The sequence below is a fragment of the Culicoides brevitarsis genome, chromosome 2, assembly GCF_036172545.1.
Source record: "Culicoides brevitarsis isolate CSIRO-B50_1 chromosome 2, AGI_CSIRO_Cbre_v1, whole genome shotgun sequence".
Taxonomy (NCBI): domain Eukaryota; kingdom Metazoa; phylum Arthropoda; class Insecta; order Diptera; family Ceratopogonidae; genus Culicoides; species Culicoides brevitarsis.
The window spans coordinates 36,687,797-36,710,953 of record NC_087086.1 but is presented as its reverse complement, the minus strand read 5'-3'; the positions used below and the strand labels follow the sequence as shown (position 1 = coordinate 36,710,953).

The window sequence follows — 23,157 nt, the reverse complement described above, 5'->3', positions numbered from 1 at the left end:
GTAGGAGTGTTTGGTTTTGTTTGAGTGTGTAATGTTATAATAATTTCATCTCTTTGACGCATTTATACTTACTTTGAACAACCAAATGAATTGGATTGTGTTTAACCTTTTTATTCATCGTTATGCGTTTTTATACGTTCGAAAAGTAAACAAAATTACTTTTTTTGAGTTTTTGGCGAAATAATAGGTTTGCAAGAATATGTTTTTTTAAAAATTGACACATTTTCGATTTTAAAAAATTTAAATTTAAAAAAAAATTAAACAAACTTAAAAAAATAATTATTTAATTCTAATAATTTGAAAAAAAATTATTTTATTAATCTAAAAATTTATTTGATTAAATTTAATTAATTTTAATTAATTTAAAAAAAATAATTATTAAATTTAATTTATTTTAATTAATTAATTAATTTTCTAAAGTTAAAAATATTTTAAATATTTAAAAAAATTAATTAAAAATTTAATTTAAATTAATTAATTAATTTTCAAAATTTTTAAATATTTAAAAAAAAAATAAAAATAATTTATTTTAAATAATTAATTAATTTTTGAAAGTTAAAAATATTTTTAAAAAAAAAAAAAAAAAAATTTAAATAAAAAAAATAAATTTAACAAAAATATTTTTAATTTTTGAATATTTTTAATTCTAATCTTAAAGAATTATAAAAAAAATTAAAGAAACAATGTAAAAATTGTAAAGAAAAAAATAAATAAAAAAAATCATAAAAAAAATTAAATTAAATAATTTTGATTTTAAAATATAGCTAAGAATAAAAAAAATGTAAAAAAAATTATTTTGAAGAAAAATAATATTTTTTTAAAAGAAATTATTAAATTTGAGACTTCTCAAAAATTAAATTACATTAGAAAAAAAAATTAGAAAATTCATAAGATAAATTCAACGAAAAATTTAACTTTTATTTTTTTAATTAAAAATCTTAATTAATTAATTAATTATTTTAATTAGTGAATTATTTTTTTTAAATTAAATTAATTTATTAAATTAAAATTAATTTTAAATTAAAAAAAATTAATTATCAAAAAATTTTTTTTTAAATAAATTTTAATTTTTTTTGTTGTTTTTATTATTTTAATTTAATTTTTTTTAAAGAATTAATTTAATTAAATTTTAATTTTTTTTACTTGAAAAAGTTTTTTAACAAACCTCTTATTTCGTCAAAAATTAAAAAAAAAAATTTTTTTTTTTTTTTTTTTTTTTTTTTTTTGATCTTAACAAAAAAATTTTCTTACCTCTTTAGGACTATCGTGATCACTGCGACGCCGAAGACTTGATGCCGCTTCCCACATCGGACTTCCACACAACTGTCTGTCTGGAGATGCGGATGCTCAAAAACCAACAACGTCAACTGCAAACGCAATCCTCCAACTCTTCATCGCAAATGTTGCAGGGAAATTGCATCGGCGATCCATCGTCGTCCTTCGATCCCACCCCAACTACCGCTCAATACAACGTCGTCGAGCTGCCAATTAAGCAAACCGCATTAACCACTGTCATCGATAACAGTCCCGTAACTAATTTGAGTAACAATAACAACAATTCGAGTGCCAGCAACAACAACATAAATCCGAGCAATTCAACCGGAACACCGCTAAACAATAATTATCCGATGAATTACAGCAACAACAACATCAGCAAGTACCAACAGCAGCAATCTGTCGAATCGGTGCTTTCGGTAGCGTCGCGTTCGCAATATCAAAGCGACTTGGCGAGCGTTGACAGCAGCGACACTTATGCGAGTTGCCAAACGCATCCGTTCCTGTCGCAGGGCGATTTGACGACAGATCTCACGGATTTCGATACGAACAATCTTTACGTGAATCCCATGGGAAAAGACGTTTCTGGACTCGGGCAAGTGAAGAAAAGTGCTTCGGGTGACACGGGACTTCGTAGTTTCGCGATTAGCGGCGGGGGAAGTTCTTTCGATGACGATCCGGCGGATTATCAGGCGTTTCAAACGTTTGCCGCGCAAAATGCTGAGCCTCGGGGCGGCAGTAGCTCAACAAGTCTCAATGAGACACCTGTGCCAAAGCATCGCAAAGCAAGATTTCAGTCGAGTGCGTCAAGTGCGAAGCCAAGAGCGCGATTTAATGACATGGATATGAAGAAATTGGATGAAACGACGGATGGAAATGCGTCGCAGCAGCAGCCAGCAAGCAATGTGAGCAGTAAAAAGACACGCCGGAAACTTTTTGAGACGAAGGGATTGGCATCGGCGACGAAGTTGATCAATCAGCATCTGTTTGGGATACAAAATCTAACGGGAAAAGGTAAAAAATTTCATTAAAATTAATTTATTTTGTCTAAAAAAATAAATTTTTATAAAAAAATATGTTAAAAATTTATCTAAAAAATTTTTTTTTTAAATTTTCTTTAAATTTTTTTTTTAAATATTTGTTTGATATTTAAAAAAAATAAAATTTTTAAAAAAAATTTTAAAAAAATCTAAAATTTTTTTTCAAAAAAATTTGAAATTAATTAAAAAAATAAAAATTTTTTTTTAAAAAATTAAAAAATTTTTTAAAAAAATTTAATTTAATTTTAAAAACTTAAAATAAAAAATAAATATAATAAAAATTAAAATATCTTTTTTAAAATTTGTCTTCAAAAATTTTTTTTTTAATTTTTCTTTAAAAAGATTTCTAAAAAATTTGTCTTTTTTAAATAATTTAAAAAAAATATTTTTTGGAAATTTTGTTTATTTTTTTTTTCCATAAATTTTTTTTTTAAAACTTTTGTTTTACTAAAAATTTATTTTTTTTTTTTTCTTTAATTTTTTTTTTTTTTTTTTTTTTTAAAAAATTTTCTTAAAATTTTTTTTAACTAAAAATTTTTTTTTCATATAGGACGAACTTACGAAAACTCCTCAATTTCCAATGAATCTCTCGAAGCATCGCCAAATCTCGAACATCATCGACGCTCCAAGTCAATTTTGAAAAATAAAGCTGATCCTCGTGCCCTGGCAGATCCTGAAAGTGAACGTTTGCTCGCCGATAATATGTCGGGATCAGGAATTTCTGACAATGGATTGTCTGGAGTAAGAAAAATTTTCTTTTTTTCTTGAATTTTTCTAAAAAATATTTTTTAATTTTTTAGCTTGATGATTTTTCGCCAAATAAGAGACTTCTTGCCACTTCGATCACGCCTCCGTCGAAACATCGCGTTTTACTGCAACAACGATCACTTGGAAGCAGCTCAAATAGCACAAAATTAGGGAAATTCCAACAGCCAAGACTTGCGGAGGAGTTATTAACGCGTCAAGCGTCGAAACAAGCAGCAACAAATCCAGTTGTCGTGAGGAATGCGGGATATGTGGATCATTTGACGTCGGGAGGGAATGAGATGGATACGACGACAATTATTACCGGAACGCGCGAAAGTAGTTTAGGTGAGTTTTTAGCTTTAAAAAGAAAAAATTAATTTAATTTAATAAAAAAAAAATTAAAATTAAAATTATTTATTTTAATTAATTTTAATTTAATTAAATTTAATTTAATTAAATTTTTAAATTTAATTATAAATTAAAAAAAAATATTTTTTAATTAAAAAATTATTTTAAATTAAATAAAAAATAAAAATTTAATAAAAAATAATTTTAAATTAATTAAACATTAAAAAAATATATAATTTTTTTTTTAATTTTTTTTTAATAATTTATTATTAAAATTTTTTTTAAATTAAAAAATTTATAAAGTTTTAAAAAAAAAATAATTTTTTTAAATTTAATAAAAAAAAATTAAAAATAAATTAATTTTAAATTAAATTTAATTAAATTTTTTTTAATTTAAAATTTTTTTTTAATTTATTTTGAGAATTATTTTTTTTATTAAATTTTTTGTTTATGAATATTATTTAAATTTTTATAAATTTTTTTTGAAAAATTAAAAACAATGTAAAATAATTAATTAAAAAATTATTTTTTTTTAGAATCGGAAACCGCATTTTCGATATTTCCATTGTCAAAAACGAACGACGCAGGAAGCGGAAGTGACGAAACAGGCAGCACAGTCCGAAGTCGACAAGATATCTCGCAAGTTGAAGTCAAAAGTAGCAATAAGAATGGAACAAGTGCAAAAAACGATGTAAATTCGTAGCAATAATAGGTAAAAAAAATATTTTACTCAAAAAATTATTCAAAAAAATTAAAAAAAAATTATTTCTTTTTTAGAATCTTGATATCATCGCAGCAACATTCATCAAAAAACGTACTTCGTCATTCTAATGCTTTCAAAAAATAATTATTAAACCAAAAAAAAAAGTATTTGCTACTGTTGAAAATTATAAATATTAAATCATTTACGATAGAAGGCTTTTATCTGTGATTTTAACTCATATTTATACACAAGAAACACTCACAAAAAACGAACAAAAAATACAAAATTTTTAATGTGAAGCTTTCAACATTAAATTAAAATTTAAAAACGTACGAAAGACACTTTTGCTTTCAATTTTCTATTAAAAATAGCTTAAAATTAAAAAATTAAACAAAAACGTAATCAATGCAACAACAAAAAAAATGGTTAACAACTACTAAATACACTAAAGAACACTGTTAAAATTGCTAAATAAATTCTTTTCAAATAAATTGAATATAAAACAACAAAACAAAAAATAGAGAAGCAACAATGCTGTGCAAAAATAATTTTAATAATAATTAATTTTTAAATATAATTAATTCCCATTTATGATTTTTATTTTTGAATAAAAATGCCTTGAAACCGCCTTATAAATTTTTTTCGACACCAGTTTTAATTATTTTTCAATTAAAATTTTTTAATTTAATTTTTTATTTATTTTATTTTTTTAAAAAATAAAAAAAAATTGTAAATAAATTAAAATTAATACAAAAAAATATTTGATAATAATATCGATGTTTATTAAAAAAATTAAATATTCAACAAAAATGCTTTGATAAAAATTATAAATACAAAAAAATAACAATCAATGTCTAAAAATTAATCAATATGGTTCAAAATTTAATTTAAAAAATAAAAAAAAAATATTTTCGCGCATCATTTTTATTTTTAAAAGCGATAAAATTAAAAAAAAAATAAATAAACGATATTTTTTACGTAAAAAATTAAATAAAAAAAATATGCGAATAAAATAAAAATATAGTTAGCTCCTTGTACTTATTACCAATTGTTATGAAAAAATTATAAATATTAGCATACAACATTAAAATATACATAAAAAAATACTTATATATAAATAAATAATAAAATATTATTAATAATATATATTTCTTATCGAAAATAAAAAATACAGAAAAAGGAAAAATATTTTAGAGACATATCATACGACTTATTAAAACAGAACAACAAAAGCAACATTAAGCAAGTAATTACTCAGATATTACTTTCATTTAAAAATAAAAAACTTGCCCTTTCTATAAAACTATAAATAAATAAATAAAATTAATAATTTATTAAGCTAACATTGAAGAAACCGATCTCATCATTACAATGAAAAAAAAAAAAAATTAAAAATAAATAAATGAAAAAAGGGAATTAATTTTTAATCGTGTAAAAATAAATAAATAAAATTTTAAATAAAAAAAAATAATTAAAATATGACAAAAGTACGTATTTGTAAGGTTCAATTAAATATTAAAAATTAAAAAAAAAAAAAATAAAATAAAAAAATGTAGTAGTGATAAAAAAAAATGTATCCTTATTTTAAAATTTAAATTTTTATCAGTTTTTATCCCGAAGGTTTTATTATTAAAAAATTATATTTAATTTTAGCGATTTTTAATTAATTGTAAATTTAAATTATTAATTATTATTATGGTAAAAGGTTACAAAAAAAAAAAAAAAAAATAAATATAACAAGAAAAAAAATTAATGCAAGGAAATAAGAAGAAAAACGTGTTATTTGGTGATTTTAAAGTGCATAAATTAAAAAAAAATCTAAAATAAAATAAATTACTTTGAAAAAGTTATAAAAAAAAATGTTTTATTTTTTTAAATCAATAAATTTTTTCGAAAGTCCTCCAAGGTTGTTTGAGTCAAAATTCGAAGTTTAATATATTTTTTTAACAAATTATGAAAAAATAATTATTTAAAATTTTTTTTACGAAATTAAATAAATTTCAATAGTTTTTAATTTTCTATATTTTTTAATTTTTTTATAAATTTTTACTACAAGAAATTTGTAGAAAAAAAATATTTTTTTAAATAATTTAAATGAATTAAATTTTTAATATTAAAAAATATCAAATTTTTACTATGAAAATTATTTATAAAAAAAATTTAAAAAATTCTTATTTTAAATAATATAAATAAAATTTTTTAAAATAATTCTTATTTTTTATAATATAAATAAATTAATTTTTTTATTTTAAAAAAATAAATTTTCTACTATGGTAAATAATTAAAAAAAAAAAAATTAAAAAATTTAATCTTCAGGCATTTATTTCAAAAAATAATTAATTTTCTTCATTTTGAAGTAATTTTCAAGTATTTAAAGCATAAATTTTTATCAAAAATTGTCTTAAAAATAATCTTTTGTGAAAGTTTTTTCACTTGCTGGCTTGAAATTCTTCATCATCTCAATAATATTCATTCTCATATTGATCTTCGGAGTAATAATCATCGCTATCTTCATCATATTCGTCGTAACCATCGCCTCGATATAAGGTGTCAACAAACATTCGAGAGACTCCTTGAACCATTTCGATAGGTACCGAACGCTTTGAGAATCCCTCAGGCATGAAATCCTTATTTGCTCTCAAATTCATGAGAATTCCAGCCTTTTCATGAGCAGTCAGAAGGATTGTTTTCTGAACATCCTCAATTTTCAACGTCAAAAAGGCAATACTTTGAATAGCAGGACGAATTTTTGCCATTATGTTCGGATCTCTTGCCAAATTGTGGGTGACATAACGCTCGAGAGCGACCAAAATCTCCTTTTCCGTCTGCACACTTGTAAACTTTTGCGTTTGGTACAATTCGACAACAAAATCCGGACTTGCTGTGAGAAATTTCGGACGTTCTAAGATCTTTTGGTCTCGACCAATTACCTAAAAAAATTAAAAACATAAAAAAAATTGAAAAAAAAATAATTTTTTGAATAAAAACCTTCCAAGCAGCGTTTTTCAGCTCATCATAACAGTACAAACGCCCAATTTCGCAACAAACAATCGAATTTTCGCGGTTTAAATTGTTCCATAAATACTTCATGACGTATTTCATTGCATCTTTGCAAGCATAGTAACTAGCAGCAGCGAAAAAATCACGAGCAACTTCGATGTTATCGAACCAAATTTTTCCTCCGTAAATAAAACTATAAAAAAAAATAATTGAAATTTGAGGTTATGTCACAAAAAATTCAAAACTTACGTCAAAAGCATCTTAAAAGTCGAATAATCCATCGTAACTTCGATCGCTTGAGCAGTGTTATGAGCCAATGGACCATAGAACATCCCTTTAAAAACATCACTCGTCATTGAAAGAATATTCTTGTGAGCTCCAATTTGCCATTTTTGGGCAGGATTTACGGAATCTGGACACCAAAAGTACACGTTGCAATCCGTTTGGGTTTCGAACCACGTCAAAAGACCTTTTAAAAAGTGGCGATTTCTCATTTTTGCTGCAAAAACAATTAACAAAGGATTTAATTGAGAGAAAAATTGAAATTGATCCTTTCGCTTTGACTGACAGAACAGAAATGACGAGCGTCGTTTACCGTTTCGTTAATTTTTTTGGATCATTAGAGTGGGTTAAAATTTTAAACAAACTTGAAAATTTAATTTTACGTTAATTTAGTTAATTTTTCAAAAATTTTAATTAAATATATTATTTTAAATTAATTAAATTGAGTAATAATAATAATATTTTTTTTTTTAAATTAATTTTTAAACTAAAAAATAAATTTTAAAATTTTTTTTATCAATTTTTAAATTTTATTTTTATTACATATTTTAAAAATTAAATAATTTTAAAAATTTAATTAATTTTACCCTTTTTACATTTTACAAAAATTAATTGAATTAATTAAAAATTTGTTAAATTCAAGACATTTTTAATAAAATTTAATTTAAAAATTTTTCATTGAATAAATAAATTTTAAAAAATTTAAAATTAAATTTTTAGCTTAAAAATTGATTTAAAAAAAATTATTTCAATAATTAAAAAATAAGAATTAATTAGTATTAAGGCGAATAAATTTAATAATTAATTTTAAAAATAAAATTATAAATATTTTTGATTTTTTTGTTTGTAATTTTTTAACGTTTTTAGACGTTAAACGTTGATTTTTTAATTTTAGCTTATATTATTTTAAAATTTGAACTTAAAAGTAAAGAAAAATCAACAAAATCTCCCAAAATAAAAATTTTTGAAAAAAAATAATTTTGGTCACGTGATTTTCAAAAAAATGTTTTTCAAAATTTCAATAGAAAATGTCGTATTTAAGCAAATTTCTTTAGTTTTTTATATAATTTTACCAAAATTAATTTTTCATGATTTTTTAAAAAAAATTCCAAAATTGTCAAAAATTTTGTATTTTAATTTAAAAATTTTTAATTTTTCCCCTGAATTTTTTCGAAAAATCCGAAACAAAAAATGGATATATTAAATTTAAACATAAAATTACCTAATATTAAATAAAATTTTTTTTTTGACCTTTTTTAAAATCTTAACCCACTCTAATGATGCAAAAATTAACGAAACGACAAACGACGCTCGTTATTTGTGTTCTGTCAGTCAAAGCGAAAGGAGCTCCTTTCATTTTTCTCTCAATTAATTCGTTTTTAATTGTTTTTGCAGCAAAAATGGATCCCCAACACGTTTCCAAAAGCTTCTTAGAGTGGTTTGACACCCAACAGAACTGCGACGTATACTTTTCGTGGACAGATTTGGCAAATCCCGAATCGAAGAAGCACATTGGAGCTCACAAGATGATTCTTGCCACGGCTAGTTACGTTTTTCATGAAAATTTCTACGGACCATTGGCTACCAAAGAAGATAATCCCATCTACGAATCTCCCATTGCTGATTTTTCGGCTTTTAAAATGTTTTTGAGGTAAAATTTGAAATTTTCATGACATAACCTCAAAATTTTCAAACAACTTTTTTCCGTAGTTTCATCTATGGACGAAAAATTACGTTCGAAAGCATTCAAGTCGCTAGTAATTTTTACATTGCAGCTAATTATTACGAATGCAAGCATGCAATTAAGTTCGTCTTAAATTACCTTTTGGACAATCTGTGTCGTGAAAATTCGATTGAATTCTATAAATTTGGAGTCCGATTCAACTTTAAGGAATTGCAAGATGCTGTTTGGAAGGTTTTTTTTTTAATTTTTACATAAAAATTCGGATATTTTAATTTTTTATTTTAATTTTTAGACTATTTCTGCAGACAAGAAGATTTTGGAACGCGAAAAATTCTTATCGGCAGCACCAGAATTTGTTGTTAAATTATACGAAAAGAGAAAAACTTTGTCAGTTAAGACTGAAAAAGAGTTTTTGGTCGCTTTGGAACGTTACATTGCCCAAAATTTGACAAAAGATCCAAAAATAGCTGAAAAAATTCGTGCTGCTATTCAAAAAATTGACTTTTTGAAGTTAACAAAAGAAGAAGTTCGTAACACTACACTTTTGTCTAAAGATGAAAAGGCTAAAATTTTCGCAAAATTGAAATTAAATGGAAAATACGGCTCACAATTTGAAGAAAATCCGTTTGATGACATTACACCCCATGATGCGATCAAATTTGAGTTTGATGAATGGATGGCATATCAAGATGCAAACTGTGAAGAGGATGATCTCTTCGAAGGAGCTTTTCAAGATTATGATGAAGATGGTTTTCTTCTTGATTACAATGAGCAAGAGTACATTTGTGACTTTTAAAGTCCCAAAAAACAAATTAATTACATTTTTTTTATAAAAAAAATTATTCCAATTGCTTGGAAATTCTCTTCAAAATGAAGGAAACTTACTATTTTTTTTTCTGTGAGAAATAAAAAGAAAACAAAGAATTTAAAAAATATTTTTTTTTCTTAAAATTATTTAATAAAATCTCAAAAATTTCGATCAACTTTGACATATTTTGCGAATCGAAGTAAAAATTTTCGACGAATCGTGAAATATCTTTGAAAAAAAAATATTGAGAGACAAATTTTCAGGTCGAAAGTTGATGAAAAAAATTTTTGAGAGATCAAAATTTTAAATAAATTTAGGTACCTTCGTTGTTCTAAATTTTTCAAAAAAAAAATTGTTTTTGGCAATTCTTTAGAATTAAAAAAAAATAAATTAAAGTTAAACAAAATAAAAGAGAAGAATTCGTCAAAAAATTTGCTGGATTTCCAATTTTGAAAATTGTTTTTTTTTTAAATTTTTTTTTAATTTTTTCCTAAAAATATAAATTTTTTTTAAATTTTTGTTCAAAGCTTTAATTAAAAAAAAGTTTATAATTTTACAGAAATTTAAGTCATTTTTTCATCAAAATAAAAATTTGTCGGATTTTTGTTCATTTTAAAAAAAAAATTAAAGTAAATAAATAATTTTTAATTAATTTTCATTTTCATATCATTCAAAATCCTTAAGGCCGCTCCAAATGAAAATAAAAAATAAAGTCCGAAATTTTTGGAAATAAAATGGGGGGGGGCAAAATAAAAAAAAATTTTTTTGAAATATTTATTTTCATACAAAATGACAGAATTTTAGCAATTTTTAATCGTTGATCAAATTTTTTTTTTATGATCTTCTTTGAAATTTTCAAATTAAAAATTGATTTTAGATCATTTTAAGTTAAAAATTGAAAAATTAAAATTTCATAAAAAAAAACTGTTAAAAAAATTTGAAAAAAAATTCAGTACCTAATTTTATGAAAAATATTTTTAGAGAAGAAAATTCGAGTTAAAATATGATTTTTAAAACTAAAATTAAAATAATTGAAAATTTTTTTGAAAATGTCTTGAAAAATTATGAAAATACAACAAAAACGATCAATTTTGATGAAATTTTTAATTGGATTTTAAAAATTTTCGGACTTTATTTTTGATTTTCATTTGGAGCGGCCTAAATAAAATATAAATAAATTAAAAAAATAAAAAAAAATTTTCGGATTTTAATTCAAACCTAAAAAAAAAATTAAAAAAAATAAATAAAAAAAATTAATTCAAAAAAAAAAAAAATTAATTTAAAAAAAAAATTAAGTAATTTTCAACGAATTTTAATTTCTTAAATCATTCAAAATCCTTAAAAATATCACAAATCATCATCACGATACACTTTCGCTTCTTCCACAGCGTCCCTCAAGCCATATTGCAACTCCATCACGATTTGCTGGTTCAAATCTATCAGCCACGAACAAAACTGCTTTTTCTGTCTGAGCTTCTCCACGTAATTCGAGGCATCTTTCAACCACTTTTTCGCTGCTTCAACGTACGACTTTCTTCCTTTCGTCAAAATTTTAACCAAATCTGCGGCATGCGTCTCCTCCAAACTCCTATTCATCACAACCAAACAATTGTACAACGAAACCATCTTCAGCATTTGATGAAATTCCTCAAAACTCAAACTGGGCATTGCGGATTTCGTCAAAATCGGCACCAAATCCGAGGGTTTGTGAGGTTGAAACACTTCGGGATCGCGTTTTGTGTGAATTTTGTTGATCACAGCCGAGACGAGAGTGATGCAAAGATAATGAAAAGCTGCGTTGACGTGATTTAACTTCGAAACGAGCAGAGCGACGCCAAAAGTGTTTCCTCGGGCGACTTGAAAAATTTCTTTTGCGATGAGATGAAGTTTGGCGGGACAGTAAAAAGTGTTGGAATTCCATTTTTGTAAGATTTCCGACTCTAAAATGAGACTATTGGTACGTTCCTTTTGCAAAAATAACCGAGCGACGCAAGAAATTAGCCAAAAATATTTTTCTTCAGTGTCGTAAGTGCCGGCAACGATTTTCGCAACGAGATTTTTGAACATTTCCGAACGTTTTGCGGCATTTTCAGTACCTTCCAAGTCTCGAATTGAATTTTTGAGTGAAATAATGAATTCAGAATCCGCGGGAAATGCATCAGAATTTGGTAAAATCTCGTTTGTGTCGAGAAATTCTGGGTTTTTGTTGAGTTTGAAGTTGATGTCGTCTGTATTCAAAAGCTCTTCAGGTATTTTTACTTCAACAATTGTTTCAGTTTGTGGCGCAGGTTGCTTCTGAAAAGAAAATAAAATAAAAATTTGAGGTTGGAAAAGAGCCGGGAACAAAAAATTAAGAAACAAAAAAGTTACCTTTGCTCTTCTTGATCGCATGATGGCGAATTTTCAAGATTTTATGGATTTTGATAGAAAATTTCTTCTTTTTATTGAAAATGTGATGATTTTTACAAGTTTTAGTGATATTTTTGATGAATTTTAAGGATTTTTGTGGAGTAGTTGTTTTCTGTAAAAAATCAAAACAAAAATTTATTTCTTGTGAATGGATAGAAATGACGTACGACAATGTCAAAAATTATTTTTTATATGAAAATTTTAAATTTTTAAAATTTTTCATAAATTTAGGTGAAATTTAACTAAAAGTGACTTCAATTATTTTTTTTTCATTAAAAAAAATATTTTGAGTAGTTGACAATTTTTAAAAAAATTAATTTTGAAATTTTTAAGAGCAATTATTGAAAATTTTTACAAAAGTTCATCGTTTAACGAATAAAATTCGGATATTTTTTAAAATTTTATAAAAACGAATATTTTTTGAACAAAACTTTAATTTATTCGAATTTTTAATAATTTCTATATTAATGATAAAAAAATTTTTTTTTTTTAAATATTCTAAAATTAAAAATTTTACAAAAAATAATATTTTTAAGAAATAAAATTAAATTATTTTTAAAATTTTTTTTTTAATTATTTTTATTTTTTTAAATTTTATAAAAATTGATTTTTTTTTTAATTCTTACTTATTTAAAGCTTTTTAAAAAATTCTCAAATTTCACTAAAATTCAATTTTTTAAAAAAAATATTATTTTAAAGTACTTAATTTTTAAAAATTTTTCAATGACTTTAAGAAAAATTAAATTCTTTTAAATTTAAAAAAAATGAATATTTCTTTTTAAATATTTTTAAAACTCAATAAAAAAAAAATTATTTTTATTTTTGAGAAAATTAAATTTTTGCGAAAATTGTAATATATTTTTCAAAAAAAAAAAATTAAAATAAAATTTTTAATAATTTTTAGAAAAATGAAACATTAAAAAAATATTTTGGTTAATTTTTAAAATATTAATTCATTAAATTTTCATTAAAATTAAAAAAAAAATAAAAATTAAAAAAAATTTTATTTTTTTACATAAAATCATAATTTTTACCAATAAAACTAAAATATTTTCTTTTAAATTTATGAAAAATTTACTTCTAATTAACAAAACTTTAATTTTTCAAGCATTTCACGAATTTTTATTTACTAAATTTCCATAAAAACTTCTCAAAAAAATCAAATTTCACTAAAAATCTGCCGTACGCAAACCTAAAATTACCTCATCTCTGATTGGTTCAATTTCTTCATTAAAATCCAATCAGAAATTTATTACACTGTTAAAAACTAATATTTTTTCGACATTTAACAGTGTCTTTCTGCACGATTTCTGTACGTACATTCGAATTTCTTACTCATTCAAATTCGTGTCTTCTTCAAAACAGTCGTGTTTTTGTGTTCTGCCTCTTTTTTTCCAAAAAATTCAAAGTTTCTCATTAAAATTTCAGTTTTCATCGCAAATAATGTCAAAAAATTAAAGAATCATCAAAATCATGTCGGAATTATATCAAAAGGTAAAAAAAATTCGAATTTAAAAAAAAGAATTCATCAAATCTTGACCCAATTCTCGTCTTTCTTCAACTTAGTTGTCGGGTATTTGTATGTTTTCTTTTTTTCTCAAGACGTTACGTGTGTGCACGAGTCTCTGTGCCTTTCAGCTATTGTTTTATTTACATGACACCTTCACCTTTTCTCACATTTCCGTGATTTTTTCTCTGTTTTTTTTAGGACATCAAAGTATGGATTCCGGATCCGACGCGTGTTTGGCAAAGTGCGACGATCCAAGAGCCGTTCCGGGAGGGCGACAAAGTGCTGAAACTGCTTACGGACGACGATGGCATCGAAAAAGAGCTGCAAATCGCCAATTTAGAGAAAGATTTACCGCATTTGAGGAATCCGAGTATCCTGATTGGCCAAAATGATCTCACGGCGTTGTCATATCTGCACGAACCCGATGTCCTGCATAACCTGGAAGTGCGTTTTTTGGGCAAACAAACAATTTACACGTACTGCGGCATAATTCTGGTCGCCATCAACCCTTATCAAGACCTCCCGTTATACGGTTTGGACATAATTCGAGCGTATCGAGGTCACAATATGGGCGAATTGGAGCCGCATATCTTCGCCATAGCCGAAGAAGCCTTCGCAAAGCTCGAACGCGAAAAATCCGACATCAGTATAATCGTCAGCGGGGAATCAGGAGCCGGGAAAACGATGTCCGCTAAATATGCGATGCGTTATTTCGCTGCTGTGGGCGGAAATGACTCACAAACTCACATCGAACGAAAAGTTTTGGCCAGTAGCCCGGTTATGGAAGCATTTGGCAACGCAAAAACCACGAGGAATAATAATTCCTCACGTTTTGGGAAATTTACTCAACTCCTTTTCACGAACGAGATGAGTGTAATGTCCCTCACGGGTGCCACGATGAAAACTTATTTGCTGGAAAAGTCCCGCGTTGTCTTCCAATCGCCCGGGGAGCGAAACTACCACATTTTCTACCAACTTTGCGCCTCAAAATCCGACTGGAGTGAACTTTTGCTCGACGATTGGGACAAATTTACGTTTTTAAATCAGGGAAATGCGACTCAAATTGCTTCGGATCCCACCGATTTTCAAGATACAATTAATTCTCTGAAGACTTGTGGCTTCGACGTCGACGCCATTAAAGACATCATGCACGTTTTGGCGGGAATTTTGCATTTAGGCAACATAAAATTCGTTTCTTCAGGCCGAAATCAGTCCGGGGGCGAACACGAAGACGCCTGCAACATCGCCGTAAACGACCTAAGCCTCAGCGTTTTATGCGATTTGCTTCAAATAAACAAGAAAGACCTCCGAAAATGGCTCATTACACGTCAAATCGACTCGTATAACGAACAAGTCCTGATCCCGCATAACAAACATGCGGCAGAAACAGCTCGTGATGCCTTGGCAAAGCACATTTACGCGAAACTTTTCGATTTTATCGTGCAAATCATCAATCAGAACCTCGTTTCGGACGAGAAACAAGACGCTTTCATCGGAGTTTTGGACATTTATGGCTTTGAAACTTTTGAAACGAACAGTTTTGAGCAATTTTGCATCAATTACGCCAATGAAAAGCTCCAGCAGCAATTTAATCAGCACGTTTTCAAGCTGGAACAGGAAGAATATCTCAAAGAAGGCATCGTCTGGACCATGATTGACTTTTATGACAACCAACCATGCATCAATTTGATCGAAGAACGCTTGGGAGTGCTCGATTTACTCGACGAGGAGTGTCGCATGGTCAACGGAAGTGACGAAACGTGGCTCACAAAGCTCTACGAGAAATGCCCGAAGTACGAACACTTCGCGAAACCCCGTTTTGGGCAACAAGCCTTCGTAATTAAGCATTTTTCGGACACCGTGCAGTACGAATCGCGTGGATTTGTGGAAAAAAATCGCGATCACGTGTCGAAAGAGTTGGTAGGCGTATTACAAATGTCCGATATGCCGTTTTGTCGTCAACTGATGTGCTTGGAATCGCTTGAAAATAACAATAAAAAAGAAAATTCACTTTCGCCGACGAGTCCGGGACAGGAAAAAGTCGTAATTCGAGCGAAATACGCGACACTGACGAAACAACCGCAGAAAAAAACCGTCGGAAGTCAATTTCGGGAGAGCCTTTCTTCGTTAATTTCGACTTTGAGTCGGACAACGTCGCATTATGTGCGGTGCATCAAGCCAAATGAGGAAAAAGCGCCTTTTAAATGGGAGCCCCAGAAAATTGTTCAACAATTACGAGCCTGCGGGGTCTTAGAAACGGTTCGAATTTCAGCAGCGGGATTTCCATCACGTTGGTCTTACGATCGCTTCTATGAACGCTACCACTTGCTATGTAAACACGCCGAGATGGTACTTTCAGACTGGAATATCAAGGAAATTTCCGTTAAAATTGTCAAAAGATGGATTCGAGACCCGGAAAAATATCGCTTTGGAAAATCTCAGATTTTTTTCCGGGCTGGGCAAGTAGCGTTCCTTGAACAAGTTCGAACTGACCTCAGAAAACGCTCGATAATTCTCGTTCAAGCTAATATCCGGAGATTTATCTACAAAAAACGCTTCGAAAAAATAAAAAATACAATTTTGGGGCTCCAGCGATATGGAAGAGGCTTCATGGCGCGAGAAAAAGCAAGAGAATTGAGACAAACTCGCGCTGCGATTACCATTCAACGCTATTTCCGGGGCTGGAAATGTCGAAGTCGCTTCATTTCCGCGAAAAAAACCATCTTGGGACTTCAAACCCGAGCTCGAGGACTGCTGGTTAGACGAAAATTCAAAATTTTGTTGGATAATTTCAAGGCAACGCAAGTTCAGAGGTACTGCAGAGGCTTTTTGGCACGTCAGGCATTCGCGAAACGACAAAAAAGTATAATTATAGTGCAATCGTTGGTCCGGAGGTTCTTGGCGAAGCGACTTTTGAAGAAGCTAAAAGCTGAGGCGAGGTCCATAACTCACATTCAGAAGCTTTATAAGGGATTGGAGCAGAAAATATTCGAACTGCAACAACGAAATGACACTTTGACGAAGGAAAATCACGGATTGAAGGCTCAGGTGAAGGATGTGCCGGAACTTAAATCACGTCTCGAGCACATGAGAAATTTAGAAAACGAATTAAAAAGCACGAAAAATATTTTGAGTGAAAAAAATGTGACTTTGGAGGAACTTCAGAGTGCCTTGCAGAAAGAACAGGACGAAAAAATGGACATTTTACAGGAAAAACAAAAAATTGAGGACAACTTGAGGGACGAAAAGCAACAATGGATTGCCGAAAAAGACGAATTGTATCAAAAATTGGAGATTTTGACGACAAATCGGGAAGGTGAGTCATTTTTTAATTTTTTTTTCATGTTCAAAAATTTTTTTTATCTCCATCGTAGACTCGCCCTCGACGAAACGCAGCAAAATCATGTTGAATGTCGATAACAACGAAATTCACAACGCTTATCAGAAGTCGGTGAAAGATAAGGAAAATTTGGAGAACGAAAACGCATCGTTGAAAGTTGAGGTCAAGCGACTTCAGTATATCTTGACGCATCCAAATGAGCTTGAAGTTTACTCAAAGTCAATTAGTAACACGTCGAATGATGATTCCTTGGAGTCGAAGAGATCTTCCAATTTGTCCGATAGTAAGAATATTTTTTTTTATAAAAAAAATAATTTTTTTATTGATTTTTTGTGTTTTTAGTTCATTTGTATGAAAATCATCGGGATAAAGTTGCTCACAAAGATGCCACAGCGATAATTTTGCGTTTAAGGAAGCTGTTGGAAGAGGAAAAAAGTCGCGGGGAGATTTTGAGGAAGGAAATTGGGCGGTTCAGGGATAAAACTAATTCGAAAATTACGGTTGCTGACATTATTAGGTGAGATTTTTATTCGAAATTGTTCATTTTCATAAAATTTTTATTCGAAACATTTCAGTTTTATAAAATTTTTATTCAAAGTTGTTTATTTTCATGAAATTTTTATTCGAAATTATTCATTTTCATAAAATTTTTATTCGAAATTATTCATTTTTATAAAATTTTTATTCGAAATTATTAATTTTCATAAAATTTTTATTCGAAATTGTTCATTTTCATAAAATTTTTATTTTCGAAAGTTCATTTTCATGAAATTTTTATTTTCGAAAGTTCATTTTCATAAAATTTTTATTCGAAATTATTCATTTTCATAAAATTTTTATTCGAAGTTGTTCATTTTCATAAAATTTTTATTTGAAATTATTCATTTTCGTAAAATTTTTATTCGAAATTGTTCATTTTCATAAAATTTTTATTTTCGAAAGTTCATTTTCATGAAATTTTTATTCGAAATTGTTCATTTTCATAAAATTTTTATTCGAAATTATTCATTTTTATTCGAAGTAGTTGATTTTTATAAAATTTTTATTTTTGAAAGTTCATTTTCATAAAATTTTTATTCAAAAAGAATCATTTTCGAAAAATTTTTATTCGAAATTGATCATTTTGATAAAATTTTTATTCGAAATTGTTCATTTTCGAAAATTTTTTATTCGAAATTATTCATTTCATGAAATTTTTATTCGAAATCATTCAATTTCATAAAATTTTTATTCGAAATTGTTCATTTTCATAAAATTTTTATTCGAAATTGTTCATTTTCATAAAATTTTTATTCGAAATTGTTCATTTTCATAAAATTTTTATTCGAAATTGTTCATTTTCTTAAAATTTTTATTCGAAATTATTCATTTTCATAAATTTTTTTTTCGAAGTTGTTCATTTTCATAAAATTTTTATTCGAAATTTTTCATTTTCATAAAATTTTTATTTGAAATTGTTCATTTTCATAAAATTTTTATTCGAAATTGTTCATTTTCATAAAATTTTTAATTTCGAAAATTCATTTTCTGAAATTTTTATTAATTTTTTCGAAATTTCTAATAAAAAATTATTTTTTCAGACTTTCCGAGCTCGAAGTCGAAAACGAAAAGCTCAAACAAGACTACCAACTGCTCCGCAACAGCATCGATCGCGACGTTGCCGGCTTGGAACTCGAAAATCAGTATCAAACTGTCATCCACGAACTTGCCCGCAGTCGCGAAGAAGTCGTGCAACTCAAAGCGATCCTCGCACAACAAAGTGAATCGCTCCGTTCGCTCTCGCAACCCTCAAATCGCGTCGATGTCGAACGCGTTTACGACGAAAATGAGCTCGTCGAGGCATTCCAAGCACAAAAACTGGTCAACAAGCAACTGGAGCTCGAACTGAAAGCCTTAACGGAGGAACAAAACGCAAAATTGGTCGAACTTCACAAGCAAATTGACGATTTAACGACAGAAAAAACTCGTTTGCACGCAATTTTGCACGAGCAACTCGACGCAGTGACGGGCGACAGCGAAAATGATTCTTTTGAAGAAATTTTGCGGCAAAATAATTATTTGCGATGCGAAGTCGAGAGATCGGCGGCGAGTTATATCGAGATTCAGGAACAAATGAACGAGTTACAGGCACGTTTGAACGAGTTAACGAAGCAAAATAAAATGTTGCTGCATGTCATCAAGGAAAATGGACTAAATGACCCCACGGCAGCGGCAAAACCGGAAAATGAGCAAAATAATTTGCTGGCAGTGAAGAAAAAGGCACAAAATTATCAAGGAATTTTCAAATATCGCCCCGAAGACGAACCGAAAATCCTTCAGAGGCTCGTTCATGACTTGAGTCCTCGCACGGCGCTGACTCTAGATCCCGGATTGCCCGCTTTTATCATCTTCATGTGCATCCGGTACACGGATTTAGTGAATGCCGATCAACATGTGCGAACGCTTTTGAGCCAATTTGTCCTCGCCATCAAGAAAATTTACAAATTTATGCATTCCGTCGATCATCGGGTCTTGTGGATCGTCAATGCCATCACACTTTTGAACCTTTTAAAGCAATATGGGGGTGTCGAAGAGTACCTTGCCTTTAACAGTGCCACACAAAACGAGCAACAACTGAAGAATTTCGACCTTTCCGAATATCGTTCGGTCATTTACGAAGTAATTCTCGCCGGATATGCCGTGCTAATTCGCCAAATTCAAGCCATAATTAAGCAATTCATAGTGCCTGCAGTGCTGGATCACGACGAAATGTCGCGAGGACTCAACCGTTCGCGAACTAAATCCTTGGAAGCGGCAAGTCCGACATCGCCGACCGAGCCAAAGTCACTCATTAAACATCTCGACAGCGTTTATCAGAAATTGAAGTATTTTGGGCTCGATCCGTGTTACATCGAGCAGTTTATAACGCAGCTCATGAAGTATATTTGCGCCGTTGCCATGAATAATTTGATGTTGCGCCCCGAAATTTGCATGTGGAAGACGGGAATGAGGATTCGGTATAACGTGAGTTGCTTGGAAGGATGGATTCGGGAGACGCAGTTGTCGAAAGATGTGCTGAATCCGTTGCAACCGCTCAATGAAGTCGCTCAAGTGTTGCAAGCGCGAAAGTTGGAGGAGGAAGACATTGAATCGCTGTGCGAATTGTGCCCTCATTTGACGGCAGGACAAGTTTTGAAGGTGAGTTGCTGAAAAAATAAAAATATTTTAAATTTTTTTTAATTTTATTTTAATTTTTAAAAAGTAAAATTTAATTTAATTTTAATTTTTTTATTCAATTTTTAATTAATTTATTTTTTTAATTATTTTTTAATTTTTTAATTAATTTATTTTTTTAAATTTAATTAATTTTTTAATTTTTTTTTTAATTCAAATTTATTTAATCAAATATTTTTATTTATTAATTTTAAATTTTGTTATTTTTTTTTATTTTAAATTTAATTTTAATTTTGTAATGATTTTTTAATTTTTTTTTAATTTAATTTTTTTCATTCAAATTTAAATATAATTAAATACAATTTAAACAAATTTAAAATATTTTTTTTTATTAATTTTGAATTTTGTTAATTTTTTTAATTTTAGAAAAGTAAAATTTAATTTTAAAAAAAATTAGTTTAATTATTTTAATAATTTAAAATTATTTTTATTTATTTAATTTTTTTTTAAATTAATTATAAAAAAAAAAAGTTTTTTATTTAAATTAATTTATTTTTAATTCAATAAATTTTTATTTTTTTAAAAAATATTTTTATTTTTTCATTTTAAAATGTAAAAAAAATAAATTTTAAAGAAATTAATTTAAATTAAATTTTTTATTCAAAAATACTGAATTTAAAGTTAATTTATTTTTTATTTAATCAATTTAATTATACTAACTCATAAATTTTTCATAAATTTTTAATCAACTAATTTTTTAATTTTATTTAATTTTTATTTTTTTTTTTTTAAATAAAAATAAAAAAAAATATTTTTTTAAAACTTCAATAATCACTAATTAAATAAATTTAAAATTAGAAAAAAAAATCATTAAATTAAATAAAAATAAAATTAATTAATAAATAATTAAATTTATTTTAATTTTTTTAGATCATAAAATCCTACACCTCAGACGACTGTGAAAATTCAATCAAACCCGCATTTATCGAAAAATTGGCAGATAAGCTCAAAAGACGTCCCGGAAACGTAAGTTTTAAATTTTCATTAAAAATAAAAAAAAAATCTAACAAATTTTCCATTTTAGCTCGCTGACGAAACCTTCGCCATTGACGAGAACGCAGTTATCGGACTTGCTGTAGTCTATAAACAGAGCGATAAAAAATTAGAAGAAATTGAAATCCCAAGCGGATTGCAACTAGATGGCCTTTTAACGAAAATTTAATCGAAACGAGCTTATTGCCTTCTTCCTTTATATCAAGAATTTACATATTTGTATAAAAAAAACATTCCTTAAAATTTGCTCCAAAATTGGCAGTGAATGAAACGAAAAACGTACTTTGTTATAATTTATAAAAAAAAATAATTAATTTATATTTGTAGAAAATTATAGAAAGAAGTATTTATATATTTATATTTTTAAATATTTAAAAAAAAACTTAAAAATAAAAACATTCCGTTCCATGTTGTAGAAAAAAAATCTACAACTGCAATGAAATTCAAGTACCTAATCTAAATATCGCAGCTTTGCTCCTTAAAATGAGATTTCTAAATAATTATTGAGCAAAAAAAACGTATTCCTGTTAAAAATGTATTATTGTTATAAAATTTAAAATTAATGTTCGCAATATAATTAAAAAAAATATCAATCGAAAAATAAATTAAAGAGATTATGAAGAAATTAAATTTTTTTTTTTTTGTTAAACTGTGTCAAAGCAATTTTTGTCAAATCTTGCTCCAAATGGATAAAAATTTATCAGAGGGCTCTAATTTATCATTTTTAATCATTTTATGACTCAAAACTGCCAAAAAATTGAAACTGAAAAAAAAAATAATTTTCTTTGACATAGTTTTGTTTTGAAAACTAAATCAAGAGCAAAACTATGTCAAAAACTGTGTCAAAAACTACAACTTTTGTCAAATATTGCTCCAAATGGATAAAAATTTTCAGAGGGCTCTAATTTATCATTTTTAATCATTTTATAACTCAAAACTGCCAAAAAATTGAAACTGAAAAAATTTTTTTTCTTTGACATAGTTTTGTTTTGAAAACCAAATCAAGAGCAAAAAAAAACTATGTCAAAAACTGTGTCAAAGCAATTTTTGTCAAATCTTGCTCCAAATGGATAAAAATTTGTCAGAGGGCTCTAATTTATCATTTTTAATCATTTTATAACTCAAAACTGCCAAAAAATTGAAACTTTTTTTCCTTTGACATTTTTGTTTTAAAAACTAAATCAAGAGCAAAAAAACTGTGTCAAAAACTGTGTCAAAGCAATTTTTGTCAAATTTGCTCCAAATGGAAAAAAAAATATCAGAGGGCTCAAATTTATCATTTTTAATCATTTTATAACTCAAAACTGCCAAAAAATTGAAACTGAAAAAAAAAATTTCCTTTGACATAGTTTTGTTTTGAAAACTAAATCAAGAGCAAAAAAACTGTGTCAAAGCAATTTTTGTCAAATATTGCTCCAAATGGATAAAAATTTGTCAGAGGGCTCTAATTTATCATTTTTAATCATTTTATAACTCAAAACTGCCAAAAAATTGAAACTGAAAAATTTTTTTTCTTTGACATAGTTTTGTTTTGAAAACTAAATCAAGAGCAAAAAAACTGTGTCAAAGCAATTTTTGTCAAATATTGCTCCAAATGGATAAAAATTTGTCAGAGGGCTCTAATTTATCATTTTTAATCATTTTATAACTCAAAACTGCCAAAAAATTGAAACTGAAAAATTTTTTTTCCTTTGACATAGTTTTGTTTTGAAAACTAAATCAAGAGAAAAAAAACTGTGTCAAAAACTGTGTCAAAGCAATTTTTGTCAAATATTGCTCCAAATGGATAAAAATTTGTCAGAAGG

General features: G+C 27.1%; 5 protein-coding genes across 6 annotated transcripts in view; 3 read left to right on the top strand and 2 right to left on the bottom strand.

Annotated features, from left to right (window-relative positions):
- Positions 1-4,320, top strand: part of LOC134829679 (uncharacterized) — a 54,267-nt gene extending 49,947 nt beyond the window's left edge. For both annotated transcript variants that reach the window (XM_063842892.1, XM_063842891.1), the window contains 5 exons: positions 1,260-2,289; positions 2,866-3,056; positions 3,116-3,407; positions 3,947-4,122; positions 4,188-4,320. In XM_063842892.1, coding sequence (XP_063698962.1) covers positions 1,260-2,289; positions 2,866-3,056; positions 3,116-3,407; positions 3,947-4,113 — 1,680 coding nt within the window. In that variant the 3' untranslated portion in view covers positions 4,114-4,122; positions 4,188-4,320. The remainder of the gene's footprint in view (positions 1-1,259; positions 2,290-2,865; positions 3,057-3,115; positions 3,408-3,946; positions 4,123-4,187) is intronic.
- Positions 4,321-6,414: 2,094 nt separating this feature from the next.
- On the bottom strand, positions 6,415-7,698 carry LOC134831007 (uncharacterized). The gene is made up of 3 exons (XM_063844634.1): positions 7,363-7,698; positions 7,102-7,306; positions 6,415-7,043 (listed from the first exon to the last, which is right to left on the bottom strand). The coding sequence occupies exons 1-3, from the start codon at positions 7,605-7,607 to the stop codon at positions 6,573-6,575; spliced, it is 921 nt and encodes a 306-aa protein (XP_063700704.1). The 5' UTR covers positions 7,608-7,698; the 3' UTR covers positions 6,415-6,572.
- A 1,017-nt stretch (positions 7,699-8,715) lies between these two features.
- Positions 8,716-10,010, top strand: LOC134830369 (BTB/POZ domain-containing protein 6-B-like). Its single transcript, XM_063843823.1, has 3 exons — positions 8,716-9,046; positions 9,106-9,310; positions 9,372-10,010. Exons 1-3 carry the CDS (start codon positions 8,796-8,798, stop codon positions 9,873-9,875), a joined length of 960 nt encoding a protein of 319 aa, XP_063699893.1. The 5' UTR covers positions 8,716-8,795; the 3' UTR covers positions 9,876-10,010.
- A 1,186-nt stretch (positions 10,011-11,196) lies between these two features.
- On the bottom strand, positions 11,197-12,412 carry LOC134831400 (uncharacterized). The gene is made up of 2 exons (XM_063845120.1): positions 12,258-12,412; positions 11,197-12,182 (listed from the first exon to the last, which is right to left on the bottom strand). The coding sequence occupies exons 1-2, from the start codon at positions 12,276-12,278 to the stop codon at positions 11,235-11,237; spliced, it is 969 nt and encodes a 322-aa protein (XP_063701190.1). The 5' UTR covers positions 12,279-12,412; the 3' UTR covers positions 11,197-11,234.
- Positions 12,413-13,655: 1,243 nt separating this feature from the next.
- Positions 13,656-21,929, top strand: LOC134831824 (unconventional myosin-Va). Its single transcript, XM_063845646.1, has 7 exons — positions 13,656-13,790; positions 14,005-17,122; positions 17,181-17,429; positions 17,489-17,663; positions 18,727-20,323; positions 21,230-21,325; positions 21,384-21,929. Exons 1-7 carry the CDS (start codon positions 13,770-13,772, stop codon positions 21,519-21,521), a joined length of 5,394 nt encoding a protein of 1,797 aa, XP_063701716.1. The 5' UTR covers positions 13,656-13,769; the 3' UTR covers positions 21,522-21,929.
- Positions 21,930-23,157: the final 1,228 nt, after the last annotated feature.

Excerpts from the sequence above, each read along its gene's own strand:
- LOC134831007 (XM_063844634.1), bottom strand. The coding sequence starts at position 7,607 with ATGAGAAATCGCCACTTTTTAAAAGGTCTTTTGACGTGGTTCGAAACC. Across the intron at positions 7,307-7,362 it reads ACTTTTAAGATGCTTTTGAC|TTTTATTTACGGAGGAAAAA; the intron begins GTAAGTTTTGAA and ends TTTTTTTTATAG. Across the intron at positions 7,044-7,101 it reads TGAAAAACGCTGCTTGGAAG|GTAATTGGTCGAGACCAAAA; the intron begins GTTTTTATTCAA and ends TAATTTTTTTAG.
- LOC134830369 (XM_063843823.1), top strand. The coding sequence starts at position 8,796 with ATGGATCCCCAACACGTTTCCAAAAGCTTCTTAGAGTGGTTTGACACC. Across the intron at positions 9,047-9,105 it reads GCTTTTAAAATGTTTTTGAG|TTTCATCTATGGACGAAAAA; the intron begins GTAAAATTTGAA and ends TTTTTTCCGTAG. Across the intron at positions 9,311-9,371 it reads TGCAAGATGCTGTTTGGAAG|ACTATTTCTGCAGACAAGAA; the intron begins GTTTTTTTTTTA and ends TTTAATTTTTAG.
- LOC134831400 (XM_063845120.1), bottom strand. The coding sequence starts at position 12,278 with ATGCGATCAAGAAGAGCAAAG. Across the intron at positions 12,183-12,257 it reads TGCGATCAAGAAGAGCAAAG|AAGCAACCTGCGCCACAAAC; the intron begins GTAACTTTTTTG and ends TTTTCTTTTCAG.
- LOC134831824 (XM_063845646.1), top strand. The coding sequence starts at position 13,770 with ATGTCGGAATTATATCAAAAG. Across the intron at positions 17,430-17,488 it reads ATCTTCCAATTTGTCCGATA|TTCATTTGTATGAAAATCAT; the intron begins GTAAGAATATTT and ends TTGTGTTTTTAG. Across the intron at positions 17,664-18,726 it reads ACGGTTGCTGACATTATTAG|ACTTTCCGAGCTCGAAGTCG; the intron begins GTGAGATTTTTA and ends TTATTTTTTCAG.